The sequence below is a fragment of the Phocoena sinus genome, chromosome 13 (assembly GCF_008692025.1).
Source record: "Phocoena sinus isolate mPhoSin1 chromosome 13, mPhoSin1.pri, whole genome shotgun sequence".
Taxonomy (NCBI): Eukaryota; Metazoa; Chordata; class Mammalia; order Artiodactyla; family Phocoenidae; genus Phocoena; species Phocoena sinus.
In genome coordinates, this window is record NC_045775.1 from 27,239,002 (window position 1) to 27,256,982 (window position 17,981).

The 17,981-nt window shown below is 36.5% G+C and overlaps 1 protein-coding gene across 1 annotated transcript; it reads right to left on the reverse strand.

The window, feature by feature from the left end:
* Window positions 1-9,332: 9,332 nt before the first annotated feature.
* On the reverse strand, window positions 9,333-9,986 carry LOC116764575 (GTP-binding nuclear protein Ran-like). Its single transcript, XM_032653295.1, has one exon. The coding sequence runs from the start codon at window positions 9,984-9,986 to the stop codon at window positions 9,333-9,335; it is 654 nt and encodes a 217-aa protein (XP_032509186.1).
* Window positions 9,987-17,981: the final 7,995 nt, after the last annotated feature.

A 17,981-nucleotide genomic window follows, 5' to 3' on the forward strand; every position in this document is an offset into this window, starting at 1 on the left:
ACATGGGAATGCAGATATCTCTTCAAGATCTTGATTTCAATTCCTTTGAATATATACCTAGAAATGAGATCTTTGGATCATATGGTAGTTCTCTTTTTAATTTTTTTGAGGAACCTCCATACTACTTTCTACAGTGACTGCACCAGTTTACATTCTCACCAGCAGTATATGAGAGTCCCTTTTTCTTCATATTTTCACCAACACTTACTTTTGTTTTTTTTTGTTTTGTTGATAGTACCCATCTTAACAATTGTGAGGTGGTACCTCATTATGGGTTTGACTTGCATTTCCCTGTGATTAGTGATAATGAATGATGATGAGCACCTTTTCATATACCTGTTGGCCATCTGTATGTCTTCTTTGGAGACATGTCTGTTCAGCTCCTTTGCCCTTTTTTAGATTGGTTTAATTAATTTTTTTGCTATTGAGTTGTAAGAGTTCCTTGCAAATTTTGGATAATAATCCTTTATTAGACACATGACTTGCGAATATTTTCTCCCATTCCGTTGGTTACCTATTAATTTGTTGATTGTTTCCTTTGCTGTTCAGAAGCTTTTCACTGTGGTGTAATCCCCCTTGTCTATTTTTGATTTCGTTGCTTGTGCTTTTGATGTTATATCCAAGCATTCATTGTCAAGGCTGATGTCAAGAGATTTTTCCCTGTTTCCTTTCAGGAGTTTTATGGTTTCAAGGATTATGTTTAAGTCTTTAATCCATTTTGAGGTGGTTGTTAATAGAGTTATCAGTGGAAAAACAATATATATAACATGATAACTATGTCTTTGTTGAATGGATATATTGAGAATCTCTGCTTTGCATATATCATGTCTATTTATTTTGTTGAATGAAAAGATGGATACAAAGCAGGACTACAAAAGACTTGATGCATCCTCCTGAAAACAAGTAAATTATAATATTTTATCCTTCTTAAGGTTTTTTATTCTTAATTTTCTATCATGTAATATTTTTCTTATTTGTTTATTTTCCTTTCACATGTGTGGGGGTTGAAGAGTGATAAAAATGTTTCACATCCCTTTGGACTCCTTCTTTTCCAGAGTTCTGCCAAATGTCCACTAATGAATTCAGTGTAGGGCAGGAGTCAAGAGACTTGAGCTGTCTCTGTTGAGTTTGGGCAGGTAATTTCATCTGTCTGGGGACTTTCTACCCCTTAGGTATAAAATAAGTCATTGTACTAAAGACGCATGTAGTTCCTCATAACTCAAAAATTCTATGTCTTTAGCTTTATAATAAACATATATTGTTTATATGAGAACTGTGAGAGCTTGGTACAGGGCACTTTGCCTGGGCTTTATAAACAGTTGTCTGATCAAACTTCTGTCATAACTGAATGATGGGAATCAATGAGCATTTATTTAATGAGTGGTTTATCCTCCTCCACTTCTCCCATCCTCTCAAAATGTACAGGTATATTTAAATGGTTGCACAGGAATCAGAAGAATTCAATATAGTGTTTTGTTGATTAGAAACAGAATGTCTAGAGCCTGACAGACTTGTGTTTGAGTCCAAATTCTTCTCCTCATTCATGTGAATTACTTAATTCCTTTGAGGTTTAGTTTCCTTGTCTGTAAAACAGAGATGGTTATATCCCTTCATTGGATCATTAAGAAAATTAAATGATATAGTGTGTAAAGTGCCTGGCATATATTGAGTATCAATAAATCTCTATTGATTTTCTGCTCTTTGAATTTCAGATTTGCCCTTGAGTAACTACAGAAATCATGCTACACACAGGTGGCAGTTGCTGGCCATCTCTGGTGTGCCTTAGCTTGGAGGTGCATTACTCTGATTTCTGCCTCCATTTCACATGTCCTTCTTTCCTGTGTGTCTGTGTCCTGATTTCCCTCTCATTATAAGGGTCACAGTCACTGAATGAGGGCCTGCCCTAGTCCAGTTTGACCTCATCCTTGCTTGATTACATCTGCAAAGGCCCTATTTCCAAATAAGATCACATTCACAGGTACTGGGTTTTACTTCTTCCTTTCCAATCTGCATTCATTTTGTTTCTTTTTCTTGCCTTATGATAGTAAATAGAACCTTAAGTACAATGTATTAGAGAAATGCTGAGAGTGGTCATTCTTGTATTTCTCGTGATATTTGGAAAGAGTCTATTTTATCCCTATTAAGTATATTAGCTCTAAGTTTTTGATAGATGCCCTTTATTTGGATTCAGGAAGTCGCCTTCTATTGCAATTTGGCTGAGAATTTGTTTTTAAAAATCAGGAATGGGTGTTGGATTTTAGGAAATGCTTTTTCTTCATCTATTAAGATAATCATGTATTTTTTGGTTAAAATAATGAATTATATTGATTCTTAAAAAATTTTTATATTGATTCATATTTTGATTGTCAAACTAACCTTTCATCCCTGGGATAAATCCCATTTGGTAATAATATATTATCCTTTCTGTATATTGTTGTATGTTATTAGTTAAATTTTTATTTATTATAGAATATTTGCACTAATATTCATGAGGGATATTGGTCATTGGTTTTCATTTCTTGTAATGACTTTGTTATGTTTTGGTATCAGACTAACAGTGGCCTCATAGAATGAGGTGGAATGGATTCCCTCTTCTTCAATTTTATGGAAGGGTATTTATAGAATTGATATTATTTCTTCCTTAAAAATTCGGTAGAAATAACCATTGAAGTCATCTGGGCTTGGGGTTTATTTTGTTGAAAGGTATTAGCTACAAATTTGGTTTCTTTAATAGGTATAGGAGTACTCAGGATATCTGTTTCTTCTTGTGTGAGATTTAGTAGTTTGTGTGTTTCAAGGCATAAAGTTTTTCATATTTCCTTATTGTCCTTTAATATCTGTAGACTCTATAGTGTTGTTACTTCTTTCATTTGATGCTGTTAATTTGTCTTTTTTTGCCCCAGTTTGTTTGAGTAGAGGTTTACCAATTTAATCTCAAGGAACCAGTTTTTGGTTCAATTTCATTTTTCTATTTTTTCCCTTTTTTTCTATTTCATTCATTTTTACTTTGATATTTATTATTGCTTTCTTTCTAGTTACTTTGAGTTTAATTAATTTGAGTTCTTGTTTTTCTCAATGCTTAAGGTGGAACTTTAAGTCATTGAGTTGACTCCATTCCATCTTTTCTAAAATAGGTGTTTAGTGCCATGAATTTCCTACTAATCAATGTACCACAAATTTTGAGATGTTGATATGTTGTGTTTTCACTTTGACCCAGTTTAAAATACTTTCTGATATCCTCTTTGATTTCTGTTTTGATCCATAGGATATTCAGAAACGTGTTTTTTAGTTTCCAACTAGCTTGGGATTTTCTTAAGGTCTTTATTTATCTTTATCAATCTATTATTGATTTCTAATTTGATTACACTGTGATTAAAACAACATACTTTTTATGACCTGGATCCTATTCCAGTTATTGAGACTTATTTTGTTGCCCAGAATATTGTCTATATAGGTAAAAGTTCAGTGTGCACTTGAATGTGTATCCTACTGTTGTTTGGTGAAGTATTCAGTAAATGTTAATTAGTTAGGTCAAGTTGGCTAATGGTATTATTCAAATCTTTAAAATCTTCACTTATTTTATGTCTATTTGTTCTATAAATTATTGGAAGAGGGGTTGAAATATCCAACTGTAATTGTGGGATTTTCTGTTTCTCCTGCAAGTTCAGTTAGTTTTTGCTTCATATATTTTGAAGCTTTGTTTTTAGGTGCATAAATATTTAGGAATGTTATACCTATTGATTAATACTCACTTATAATTATTATTATCTTCTTTATCCCTACTAGTAATTTTTGCTTTTAAATATACTTTGATATTAATGTCACCACTCCAGCTTTCTTTTGATTAATGTTAATATGGTATATGTTTGTTCATATTTTTACTTTTAACCTATTTGTTTCTTTATATTTAGGGCATGTTTCTTGTAGCAGTATATAGTTGTGTCTTTAAAAAAAGTCTATCTGTAATTATTGATATTTTGGTTTAAATTGATCATCTTGCTATTTGCTTTCTGTTTGTCTCATCCATTTTTTATACCTTATTTCCCCCATTATCTTCTTTTTGTTGGATTAACTTAATATATTATGATTCTGTTTTACCTATATTGTTGACTTAACTAGATAGAGCTCTTTTTTATAGTATTTGCTAGGTTTTATATTATATATCTTTAACTTATCACATTCTAACTTCAGGTAAAATTATACCACTTCATGAACTTTTTATGAACTTTTCAATGGTATACATCTTTTTCTCGCTGTCCATCTTTTGTGGTTATCCTCCCTGTCTAATTTTACAATGGTTATAAACCATGTTTATTCTTTTTTAAAAAATTTATTTATTTTATTTTTGGCTGTGTTTGGTCTTCGTTGCTGTGCATGGGCTTTCTCTAGTTGCGTCGAGTGGGGGCTACTCTTTGTTTTGGTACGTGGGTTTCTCATTACGGTGGTTTCTTTTGTTATGGCACTCGGGCTCAGTAGTTGTGGCTCGCAGGCTTAGTAGTGGCTCATGGGCTTAGTTGCTCCGCGGCATGTGGGATCTTCCTGGACCAGGGCTCGAACCCATGTTCCCTGCATTGGCAGGCAGATTCTTAACCACTGCACCACCAGGGAAACCCCAACCATGTTTAATCTTACTATTATTTTTGTTAAACAATTGTCTTTTAAAATATATTTAAAATAATAAGAATAATATATTTTCCCATTTAATTGCCATTTTTAGTGCTCTTTATTCCTTGTGTAGATCTTTATTTCTACTTGGTATCATTTTCTTTCTGCCTGAAGGACTTTTTTTTTTTTTTTCTTTTTTTTCTGAAGGACTTTTTAAAAAAACATTTATTGTAGTAATGATCTGCTGGTGACAAATTCTTTCAGTTTTCTGCATAAGTCTTTATTTCATCTTCTTTTTTGAAAGAAATTTTCACTAGGTATAGAGTTTTAGATTGACAGATATTGTTTCACTGGGTTTTTGCTTGCATTTTTTCCAGACAAGAAATCAGCTGTCATTCTTATTTTTTGTCTCTTTGGATGTAATACAACGTTTTTCCCTCTGACTAATATTTTTTCTTTATCACTGATTTTGTGCAGTCTAATTATGACATACCTTGGCATATTTTCTTCAGTTTCTTGTGTTTGGGGTTTCTAAAATTCTTGGCTCTATGGGTTTATAGTTTTCAGCAAATTTTAAAGAATTGTAGCCATTATTTTTTTCAAGTATTTTTTTCCACCACTTCCATCATCCCCCAAACCCAGAGACTCCAATTATACATATATTAGGGCTGCTTGATTTTGTCCTACACTTCATGGAGGCATTGTTCATTGAAAAAGCTTCTCTTTAGTTCATTTTGGGTAGTTTTATTGCTACGTATTTAATTTCATTAATATTTTTTTCTTCAATGTCTAGCCTGCTCTTAATCTTATCCAGTCTATTTTCATTTCAAATGTTACATTTTCTCCTTTAAAGGTTTGATTTGGATTTCTTTCTCTCTCTTTGTCCTCTCTACTTAAATCTCTGAATGTATGATATATAGCTGTAATAACTGTTTTAATGTCCTTGTTTTCTAATTTCAACATACGCATCAATTTTGAGTCATCTTTGATTTATTACATTTAAAAATTTATTTTCCTTGTTTTTTTGGTCTGGTAATTTGTTACTGGATTCCATCTGTTGTAAATACTACATTGTTTGGTGTTTATAGGAATAATTTTTTTTTTAATTTAGAAAAATTACTTTTTTATTACTATAAATATTCCTGTATTTTGTTCTGGAATACATTAATTTTGAAGGGTTTGGTTTCTTCAGCTCTTGCATTTACTTACGATTTGTTAGGTGTAACTGTAGCAGTGCTCAGTCTAAGGAGAATTACTCCACTAATAATACAAGACCCCTCTTTGTAGTCTACCCAAAACTCAGTGAATCATGAGGGTTTTCATTTTGGCTGGTGGGAACAGACACTATACCTGGCCTTGTGTGAGTGTTGGGCATTATCCCCTCTAATCCTTTTGTGTGACTCTGCTCAGCTTCAGAAAGTTTCCTCACATACACTTGCTGATTATTACTCAGCTGAACACTGAGGGGTCCCTTTGCAAGCTTAGGAATTCTTTCTCTGTATATCCTTCTTCTCTTTGGTGCACTGTCCTAAGAACCTTCTTCACAGACTTTTACCTCTATCTCCTCAAGTTACAAGGTACACTCTGCTCTGCTTAGATACCCTCTACTTGCACCATGATTTGAAACTTTCTTAAGGAAGTAAACTAGAGCAACTATAGATATCACCTTACTTGTTTTCTGTCTTTCAGTGATCACTGTCCTTTATTGCCTGATATCCCATGTCATGAAAACAATTTAAAAAATATTTTGTCATTTTTGTTGTTTCAGGCTGGTGTGTACATCTGGCCAGAAGCAGAAATTTTGGGTTGTCTTGAAATCTTAGTTAAATACTCTATGGATTTTTTTTTTTCAGCTTCTCTATGCTTATATCAAATCTCCCAAATAAGACAGTGAACTCCTCTAGGACAGGGGATTCATCTTAAACTTGGGCATGTTCCCTGTAACACTGTGTAGTTTGCTGTAAATTTTAAAAGTTACTGGTACAAGGGTAATGACTGCATAGGAATTATTTGCAACATTCTTTCTGTCCTTGTCTATCACACGATATTTAATAACGTCATCTTGAGTTTATTGTTATCTGTGTTCCTCTGAAGGAAGAGGAGGGTTGAGTCAGTCTGGCTTTGAGTGAAAGTAGGAGTTACAGGGCCTGAGACCCTGGGTTGTAAACGAAATTTACAACTGGGTAGAAAAGTTAAAGACCAAATGTTGAGTGAAAGTCAGGAAAAGGAAATACAGAGGAGCCCATTGACTGGGATTCCAGTGAGGAACCAGAAGTATGGAATCTGGGAACAAGGATAAAGGGGGAAAAAAGCAGTCCTGCAAATATCCTGAGGTATGTGCTGGATGATATCCATTTGAATATTTAAAAAAAAATCACCTGGTATAGAAATGGTAAAAAGAGTGAATCTGGCATAAAGGGACAGAAGTTTGATGGAAAACTCACTTGATGCACATTAACTCTAACTGGTTCCTCTCCCAATTCTGTTAGTGTGGCTCTAATCGCTACATTAGCTCTATAAACCCCACCATCCTGCTTATTCGGAGAGGTTTCCTGGCTCTGTTGTTTTATAACTAAGATATTTGTAAACATAATAAACACTCCCACAAAACATCCGTCTCAAAATTGGTTCCCTTTCTTCATAAAGGAGCCAGAAATTCTGATATGATCACAAAAAAAAATCATGCTGTTTGTTATACTAAGGGCGTTTGATTACCTTAGCAAGTGTTTTAAATGAATAATAAGTTTAAAACTCAAATAGAGTATTATAAGGTAATATCTCAAAACATTTCAGAATTATTTGCTCTTTGTTCAGATACTATAGCTTCTAGGTAGAGCAGTGTCTGATAGGCCTTACTCAATATAACCATAAATTTCTGTGGTTTCTACCCACCCATCAGATTCCATAAAAGCCAGATAAAAATTCCTGAAGATCATTTAAAATAATAATAGAGCTATGTCCTGGCACTATGATGAAGGCCATGCAATATATTATCACATTTAATACTTGCAATAATGCTATGAAGTTGGTATTGTTATTATTTCCATTTACTAGAGGAAAATCCAGTATAGAGAGTTTAAGTAACTTGTCCAAAGTTGCTGGTTTTCAGGAAGATCAACATCAGATCTGTTTGATTTCAAATTTCTTAATCACTGTTCTGCATGATTTTCTCTCATTCTCTCTTTTGTCTCTTTTTTGGAGGGAAGGACTGAGCTACAAATTCAACAGGCTTTACATAATACCAATTTATCATTATTTCACTTAGTCAAAAGGTGCTATAGACTTAATGTTTTTGTCCCCCCAAACACATTTGTTGCAACCTAATCCCTAGTGTGATGGTGCTTGGAAGTGAGGCTTTGGGGAGGTGATTAGGTCATGAGGACAGAGCCCTCATGAATGGAATTCGTGCCCTTATAAAAGAGGCCCCCATCAACCATGTGAGGACATAGTGAGAAGATGGCTGTCTATGAACCAAGAAGTGGGCTCCCATTAGACACCAAAACTGCTGCCACCCTGATCTTCTTCCCAGTTTCTCAGAGCTATGAGAAATGTCTGTTGTTTAGGCCACCTAGGCTATGGGTATTTTATATTTTGTTATAGCAGCTCAAATAGATCCAAGGCCATTCAAGAATATGTTCTTGGAATTCATCAAAAAGCCCTGACTTCTTTGTAATTAAAGGGTATGCTTGAATTAGGAGTCTCACTTCCACTCTCTGCTACTACCTTAAAAATGTATTCCAAGATAAAGTGGCACTGTCTACCCATAAAAATTCATAAAACACAGTAGGTTTTCTATATTTTTGCTACTGTAAAATTCAGGTTAACCTTCCTTTTACTGGAACTCAATGCAAACCGAATATTCATGATTTATTGGGAGGGAGAGAATTTATCTGGAGGTTGTGGGTATTCCCTCACAATGACTGATAGGGGGCAGCAGAGGGCTTTACAAGTGAGCATGGCTGAGGCCAGATGAGAAAAGCTTTCCTTGGGTGTGTTGGGAGTGGGAATAGAGAGAAGGGTGAGCAGTGGTGGAAAGAGTTATCAGAAATCATGAAAGGCAGGAGAAAAAGGAATCAAGTCATGGGTGTAGATAGACCAGGTAGGAGAGAGTCAGAGAAATTGCCAATTAGAGTTGAAGATAACAACCAGTTAAATAGACAAAACCCCATCTGCAGGGCTTTCTGTCTAGTCCTATCCAGCTTCAAGCTATGAAGAACTATAATTACAGATTTAAAAAATCTTAGGTGGTACCAGTCACAATCTTATATACTTTATATTTGATATTATATTTGTTGATTATTTTTATTACATTTATTTGTTATATTTGTTACATTTATATTTATTATTTCTCATGAAAATATCATAAATTCTTTTTTTTATTTGAAATACAACTTTATTCTGATTCTAAATGAAAAGGAATGGGAATGACAGTAGAAAACAAGATTCTGCCACTGAATATAGTGATGTGACAACAGTCTTATATTTGAAGCTCAAGGAGGAAACAACTGTGTTGCAAAACAGCTAAATATGCAGGTCCAAAAAATGAAGGTTTTTTTTTTTACTGCCACATTCACTCCGAAGCCCATTCATCTCATTTAGCATCCCAAAGATTAAGCACATATTCTGCTTAGCTATATAATAAAGTGGCAAACACACTGCACCACTGACATCACAGAACAGTTGCCTATAAGACTAGACTTCTGACTCTGGGTTCCAGCTTCACTTTCTCACATGTCATCATCTTCGTCTGGGAGAGCAGTTGTCTGAGCAGCCTCTAGATCATGCTTATACCGCACTGCCAAGGCTGGGTCCATGACCACTTCTGGCGGGGTGAGAGCAGGCATGGCAATGAACTCCAAGTTAGGGTCTCTGATCAGTTTCATAGCAAGCCAGAGGAAGGGCTTTTCAAAGTTGTAGTTACGTTTGGCAGAAATGTCGTAGTACTGAAGATTCTTCTTTCGGTGGAAGACAATTGACTTTGCCTTAACCTTTCTGTCCTTAATATCTACTTCGTTGCCATACAACATGATGGGGGTGTTATCACACACTCGTACCAGATCTCTATGCCAGTTAGGCATGTTCTTGTAAGTAACTCTCGATGTTACATCAAACATTATAATGGCACAATGAGCTTGAATATAATAGCCATCTCTTAGTCCACCAAATTTCTTCTGACCAGCTGTATCCCATACATTGAACTTAATCCGTCCTTTGTTGGTATGGAACACAGGGGGATGGACCTCAACACTCAAGGTAGCTATATACTTCTCAGATTCACTAGTCAGATGACGTTTCACGAATGTATGAGTAGTTTTTCCAGTACCACCATCACCAACCAATACAAGTTTGAACTGAACTTGGGGCTGTTCTTGGGCAGCCATCGTGATGTTACTTCCAGAAACATCTCTGTGCCCTCTGACTGAACTCATAAATTCTTACAAAAATCCTATGGTGGGGATTATCCAAATATTACAAAAAAAGAAACTAAGCAAGTGCAGAAAATTTGGGGTTAGATCTTAAGGCTAATCTAATCTCAGATCATAGGCTTTCTCCCTTAAATTCTCAACAAAGTGACAGTTTTCTTCCAGTAAAAGATTATTTCTGCACCCAGGAAATTTGAAGAAAATCAATGCAACGGTATTTTAAAAATTCCAAGTTCCCTTTATAAATCTATTTTTTGTCTAAGCAATATTCTTTATTTTTTTTAATTTTTATTTTAACATCTTTATAAGCAGTATTCTTTAGAATGCACTTATTGGAATGAAAATCTTTCCTTGGAGATTTGTAGTTCTTTGGGATACCATTCAAATAATTTAATTATCAAATTATCTGAAGATAATAAGAGAATAGTAGGTATTAGACTAGGGACTCTCTCAGTTGCAGAGGTGTATGTGACCTTGAGGGCTTCAGTTACTTATAGAGTTGACACTTCCTCTCAGAAGCTGTTATATTACCACATAAACTTGATTTATGCTAAATTTAGATAAAAAATGAAGCAGCCATTATACGTGCTCAGATTATTATGAGGCTGCAATAATTTATATACATTGGTTGGTATTTAAAAATTCTAACGTGATTTAGAAATTAATATTTAGACGTTTGTTTTCCAGCATAATTCTGGAGGAGGGGCCAGAACTGTGGAACCAGTATTCTCTCATGATTTGATTAAAACAGTGAAATCAGAAAAATTCTACAAGAGCAAAAGAAAAAGGTGATCCTAGCATTGGTATAACAGAATGCCCTTCAGGATGCTCTACCTCATCTCAGAATAGCCTGCAAAAAAATGAAAAATACATAAATAAAAGGATACATAGGGCAACCAATAACAGAATATTGTTTTCTCTTATATTGCGTAGATGTGTCCATTTTATGCATATATTGTAGAACTATGCCTAGGCTAGTAGGCATAGTTACATACCTATGAAATTAAGGCTATGTAAAATTATTGGATAGAATCTTTAAAGTTTGAGACTCTAAGATGGTCTTCATGATTCCTGCTTGCTGATATTCATGCCTTTGTCCATTCCCTTGCTCTGAGTATGGATGGCCTTGTGACTTGCTTCTAACCAATAGGATATGGCAAAAGGATGGACTATGGACTTGCATGATTATGCTACATTATTTAAGAATCTGTTTTGCTAGAGAATTTCCTTATTAACTTGATGAAATAAGTAGCCATATTGAGAATGTCCATGTGGCAAGGAACTTAGGTAAGCTTCACTCCAAAGGCCATCAAGGAGCTTGACCTCAGTGCTACAGCTGCAAGAAAATAAATTCTGCCAACAACCTGAGTGAGTCTGGAAGTAGATTCTTCTTCAGTGAAGCCTAGATGAGAAAACAGTCCTGTTGGTACCTTGATTGCTGCCTCAGAAGACCTAAGAAGGAGGACCCAGCTAAGCCATGCCTAGACTCCTAGCCCCCAAAAACTGAGATGATAAATATGTGTTTTTTTAGGCTGTCAAGTTTGTAGTAATTTGTTATTCAATGGTCTATCTAATATATACTCCATCTAGCTAATATTAGCCTTACCTCTAATTACTCTCATATCACTTTGTTTAAATCTTTAAAAAAGTTCACATAATAGTTGTTTACTTTTAATTATCTATCTCCCTTCCCCTAAATCTCTTACTAATTTTGTAACCTCTGATAAGTCACTTGAATTCCCTGAAGCTCGGTTTCTCCATCTATAAACTGAGTTTAATCATACCTATGCCCCCAAGGTTGTGAGGGTTAACTAGACTTGTGTTTGAAAGAAGCCCTGTTTGATGTTTTTTTTTTTTTTTTTTTTTTTTTCCAGTACGCGGGCCTCTCACTGTTGTGGTCTCTCCCGTTGCGGAGCACAGGCTCCGGACACGCAGCCTCAGCGGCCATGGCTCACGGGCCCAGCCGCAGGGCATGTGGGATCTTCCCAGGCCGGGGCACGAACCCATGTCCCCTGCATCGGCAGGCGGACTCTCAACCACTGCGCCACCAGGGAAGCCCCCTGTTTGATGTTTTAACTCCTGTTTTTTCAGACTCTTTCTAGATAGAATTAACTTTAATCATGATTCATTCTGTATGCCCTAGATTTTGATGCATATCAGGCCCTAAAATCTTGGCTTACGCCTTGGATTCTTGTCTTCTGGTCTATCTGGCTCTCTGAGTGGCCAACAATGCTTGTTTATCTCTGACTGCTTTGTTGCAGCTCATAAGCTGAGCTTATTACACAAGAAGGGTGGTGGTGGCCAACAGTCTACAACAAATGAGAATTTCAAAGCTGGTTTTTTAAAAATATACTTTGGTGCTCTTAGAATAGGGTGGTCACATCCAGCCAATTCCACTACCCTCTTCCTACTAGATAAACAAAACATGAAATTTCTCTTCCGGTAGCATTGAGTCCACTGGGAAAAACATGAACACACTGTGCTTTTAATTAGCTGGAGAATGAATTCTGAGCCTGGGCTGTTTAAAAAAGTTGGGAGCAGAATCTCAGCACCTGCAAAATGGTAACAAGTTTCCTGGATAGTTGTGGTGGCTTATCTGAACATGAGTTCCTTACAGTACCCCAAAACTACCAGTGCCTTCAGGGCCTCCATAAATAAGTGCCTGGTTTATAAGTTTGTATCTTCTGATATAAATCCCATGCTTTGTTACCCTCTGAAAAAACTGTATGTGAATGAAATGTCACAGAATTATAGAAAGGAACTTAGCAATAATCTAGCTAGCATTTTTAATACTGTACTCTCTGCTGTGCAGTGCTTGATAGTGTTTCATTTAATGTGATCCGACTCACTCGTCGTACAGATGGAAAAATCTAAACAATTTGGTTAATTGGCAACTATCATTTATAGCATGTGCTCTACTTCATCATAGTGTTTATATATGAACAACTGAGTACATAAATTACATTTACATGGCAGTTTGAAAGTAGGCAGTGTAATATAATGGTTAGCATCCCTGGCCTTTGGGTGATACAGATTGGGGTTTGAATCCTGGTCTGCTGTCTCCAGCTGTGTGCTATAGGATGAGTTAATTAACCTCTCTGAACCACTATTTCTCCATCTGTATCTTGGAGATTAAAATGCTACATCGGCTTGTTACATGAATTAGATAAAATTAAGAACGTGAATGTAAAATTAAGAATCTAAGTGATTGTGTAGTAAAGTGTGCAGTAAATGATAGCTATTATTATAAAGTACTTTCATATCAATTAAACTTCATGTAATAGATTATTACTATTATTATCATAAACTACATTTTATCTTTTAATATTATCTTATTACTTTACACTTTTTGCAAATAAGAAAATGAAGTCATAGAAAAGAGGTAAATGCTGGTCAGGTGTTCTGTGATATTAGGCAAGAGCTGAGACTCAGATTGAGATGTACAGACTTCAGCTCTCAAGCTGTTTCCTATTCTGCAATGCTGTTTCTTTACAGTAAGTGCTCTTTCCATTCAGCTGAGAACTTAGCTCCCTGCTTAGGCTATAACTCCTTGAGGGCAGGAATTTTGCATCTCCAGGGAAACCAACACATAGGCCTTCAATAGATATGTTTAGTTTATAAAAACAAGTTAACACACAATTCTAAGGAATATGAACTCTTAGTACAAGATAAGTCACTTGTCCCTCAAACTGAATCTCAAAGGCAAAAGCAAGGCAGTTATCACAGAAGGACAAAGTGCAGCATGAACTACCTAGAGATCCAGGACAGGGCATCATTGCTGGGTAATTACTTTGTAGAGGTAATTATATAGGCCATATTTGCATATATTAGCCTAAGGTGGTGTGTGTGTGTGTGTGTGTGTGTGTGTGTGTGTGTGTGTGTAAAAGCCACATTTTTCCTCCTTTCTGCCCCCACCGAGCACAGTTTCACAATTTGGTGTTCATAAGGATATAGGGCTTTATTGATTAATTACTTCACCTAATGGGTATTTATTGAGTTTCTAATATGTGTCAGACACTGTATTAGACCCTGAGGACACAAAAATCAGTAAAGCCGAGTCTTTCCTTATGGAACTCATAGTAGGGAAGAAAGATGAAATGTTAACTAGAAAAACATATTTGTGATAACCTACTATTGAGATTGAGGTAAGCTCAAGTTCTTAGAACACATAGCAGGGAGATTCTGATTAGGACCAGGAGGATCAAAGAAAACTCCTTGGAAGGAATGATAAGTGAGCTAAGTCTCAGAGGAGTTAACCTGAATAGGAAGGAAAGGTGTCTATTAAATACCACATGCTCAAAGACATGGAGATTTGAATCATCAGGAGCAGTTCTGGGAAATACAGGTGATTCAGAGCATAACTCAGAGGGAGAGGACCAAGGCCATAAATGTAACTGGTGAAGTAATCATGGGCAGATCTTGAAGACCTTATAAAGCACTTGAAGGATTTTGGACAATAGTTTAAGGCATTTAGAAACCATTAAAGCTTTAAGCAAGGGAGTGACATAATAATATTTGGAAAGATGACCCTAATCATTTGTGCAGAATAAGACTCATGGGCTGATGCTGTTGGAAGGAGAACCTTTAGGAGGCTGTGGAAGTAAACCAAGTGAGAAGTCGTAGCAAGGACCTGGTCACCAAAATATAGGGCAGAGGAAGGAGAGGAGGACGCTGCAGACGACACCCAGACTTTGATGCTGGTGACTGGGGAACGGTGGTATAATTCACTAAGGAGTAATGAGGAACAGACTTTAGTGGGCCACAGGGAGCGCTTGGTTGTGTGGATGTGATAAGAAGGGAAAGGGGAAGAATGGATAAGGATATTGGAGGGAAGCAGTGGTATCACTGAAGCCTGAGCTGGAGAAAATAATGATGTTAGGGGATGATTTATCGCAGCAAATAGAGAGAAAGAGGGAGGTGGAAGAGAAGGTAAAATAAGGACTAAAAAGTGTTAATTGGATTTAACAAATATCAGTTACTAGTAACCATGGTAAGAACAGTTTCAGAGAAGAGCAGGAAGCCAAGAAAAGATGGTTATATATTTTTATTTGGAGGGAAAAAAGCCTAAGGATAGCATGGAAGTCATATTAAAGTTTTCTTCCCTCTGGGAACATGGTAGGATTTCATTTTCTCACACCCTTTGACGTTAGAGCTATGTGACTTGGTATTGCTAATGAAATGTAAGCAGATGTGACATTGTCACTTTGGGGTGGAAACAAGCTGGTGTGTAATTTTCTACCTTTCTTTTTCCTGTCTCAGAGATCTGGAAAGCATGTGTCAAGACAAATTTCCCGTTAGCCTGCTTGAAAGACTACAATGAACACAGTATCCCAGGTGACCCACATTGAGTGTGTAACATGAGCCAAAGCTCAGTTAATGTTGATTTCTCTATCTCTTGCATTTTGCATTGCATCTCAGCTTTGTATCCACCAATTTCCTTTTTTATCTTTAGAGTTATTTACTCTTATAATATAGAAAGTGTACTATGTGACCCACATGTTCCAGTACCCAGAACAGATTGACTAGAGGCTCTGTGTCCCAGTTCCAACTTCCCATAAGAGAGAATTTGATTGGCCAAGCTTGGGTCAGTTGATCACTTCTAGCTCTAATAAGCTTTACCACAATATGGAAGGGGAAGAGCTATGTCATGATACATAAGTTGTGATGGGAGCACAACTCACTTCATGAGAAGAGGTATGGCATAATAGATGGTATCTTTGACATCTCCAGTACAGTTATGAGACTTCAGTGACTGTATCTTGTGGAATTAAAGGCACTGGCTCACTTCAAATAGGGTAGATGCAATCTATAACCGTATCTAACCAAGGGTCAAAGAGGAAGTTCCCATACTTTCAGTACCAATGTTCAATGCCCAGTATTTTGGGTGGGGTGTGGGTGGGAGTTGGAGGAAGCTATAAATCTCTCTGTCATATGCAAAACCATCAGGCCAGAGGGCCAATGGCTCCAACAAGAAACAAAGGTGTAACTCGTAAGTAGGAGGCTTCAGACCAGCTCTGGCAATGGCTGCACTTGCACATAAGAGGAAACATACCATAAAAGATCATTATTCTCATCTGAGGGCAAGTTATTGACTTATTGGGGAAGAGGTATTCAGTAGATGGCAGATCCCCAAATCAAAAGGTCTTTAATCCAAGCAGCTGTGAATGATGCGGGGGATAGCTTATTGTAGGGCCACTATTAACTTTAAACGAGTATGATTTCTCCGTTTCATAATATCAAATTTCTTGCTTGGTTAAAAAGCTAAGTGAAACAAATCTTTTCATAAAACTTTCCTTTAGTGTATTGTGGCTGACAAACTTGCAAGTAGGCAGTTTGTGAAAGATGATGGGGTTTCCGGCAGAGATATTTTCTGAGATTCCAAGTGTGATCTTGGACCAACAGAAATATGATGAACTTGGAAAGTAACTGGAATCCTTAGTTCTCCATGTATTTCTAATGCTAGAGTTTTGTTGCCATTTGTACAACTGGACAAATTTTTATTTGCCTTAAGAAGGGGATACTATGAAGGGAAAAAAAGTGAAACTCTCACCAGTGTTATAAACTCTGGAAACTCAGAAAACTCTCACCTGATGTGAAATCGTAGCTTCTTTTTCCAAGCCAGTCAGGAGCAGAATTAATTTGCCTCTGATATTCTTGTGGCCAAAATCAGCACAGCAGGCATAGGATAAAACCGAAGTGGGCAGCAGACTATTTCCCTCCTCAGAGTTCTGTCTTCACATGATGGGACTCAGCTCTATTTCTGGCCTCTCAGCCATTGATCCTGCCTGAAATCCGAACTCATGGCTTCTGCTCATAACCACTCTTAGCAGGGTATATGCTCAATGGCTTGTTGATTAACAATAGAGGGGAGTAAAGGTCTTTCTAAGTTTATGGTAATGATTGCCTTCTACTGGGTAGGACTTACTTCTGACCTAGACCTAAAGTATTTGCCCAATAGTATCTTGCTGTTTTCCAGGCATGATACCTGAGGCTACAGTCTGGTTTAGATTTTTTAATGAAATCCAATCAATATAACATATTTGGAGGTTGGCAGGGGCTACAAAAGTTAATGGAAGGATTTTAAGCTTCAGACAGTCATAAATGCCAGATAAACCCAAGCTTCTACTTGACTATGCTATGATTGGGAGTTAGTGCCTGCTGAGTGTTTCCTTGGAAAGCAGCCCATCTAAAGCAGATCAACCATGTGGACCTGAGGCACAGTAATTGGAGAAGTCCTGGACTCTCTCCCAGGAATGCCTTTAGTGTTATCTTTTGCCATTTTAGTTATTGTTTTTCTGAACTATCATATATATTTTTATAAATAAATAAATAAAATTGTATAAAAGTGGACCTTTTCCTTCCACCGAAGATGCAAACTCCTAGAGGGAAAGGAGCATGATTTTTATTTCTAGGGTCGTCTACAATACCTAGTAGAGTGTCTGAAAGGATGCAGATAACAAGATGCCTGTGAGAGATTCTCTGAGGCAGACTTTTACTTGGTTTCAAATGCTGTTGTTTTTGTCTATATTTGCTATGATTATTTAATTGGCTCCATCCAGCTCATTGTCCTGCTTTGGTCTCTAAATAGTGTGGTGTGTATGACTGTTTATATGGCCTTATAGACTCAATATCTAAATGACTGAGATAATTGCATTTCTGAGCTTCATTTTACAGATACATAAATTGAGACCCTGGGTAGAGTGAAATCAAAACCCAGGTTTTCTCATTTCCGTGTCTGTTTGCTTTTTCCATGCCCTTGAACCCATTGCCTTGCTCTGCCTTCATTTCTTCATGATCTCTGGTTACATGTCCAGCTTTGATCTTGACTCAGTCTTGACCTGGGATGGAATCCCTGACTCTCCCTTGACTTACTCTTGTCCTTTAAACCTGGCCTTTACCTTTGATTTCTAGATTTCTAGCTATTTTCTTCCTCTGCTATGCCCTGAGTTTAGT

Excerpts from the sequence above, each read along its gene's own strand:
- LOC116764575 (XM_032653295.1), bottom strand. The coding sequence starts at position 9,986 with ATGGCTGCCCAAGAACAGCCCCAAGTTCAGTTCAAACTTGTATTGGTT.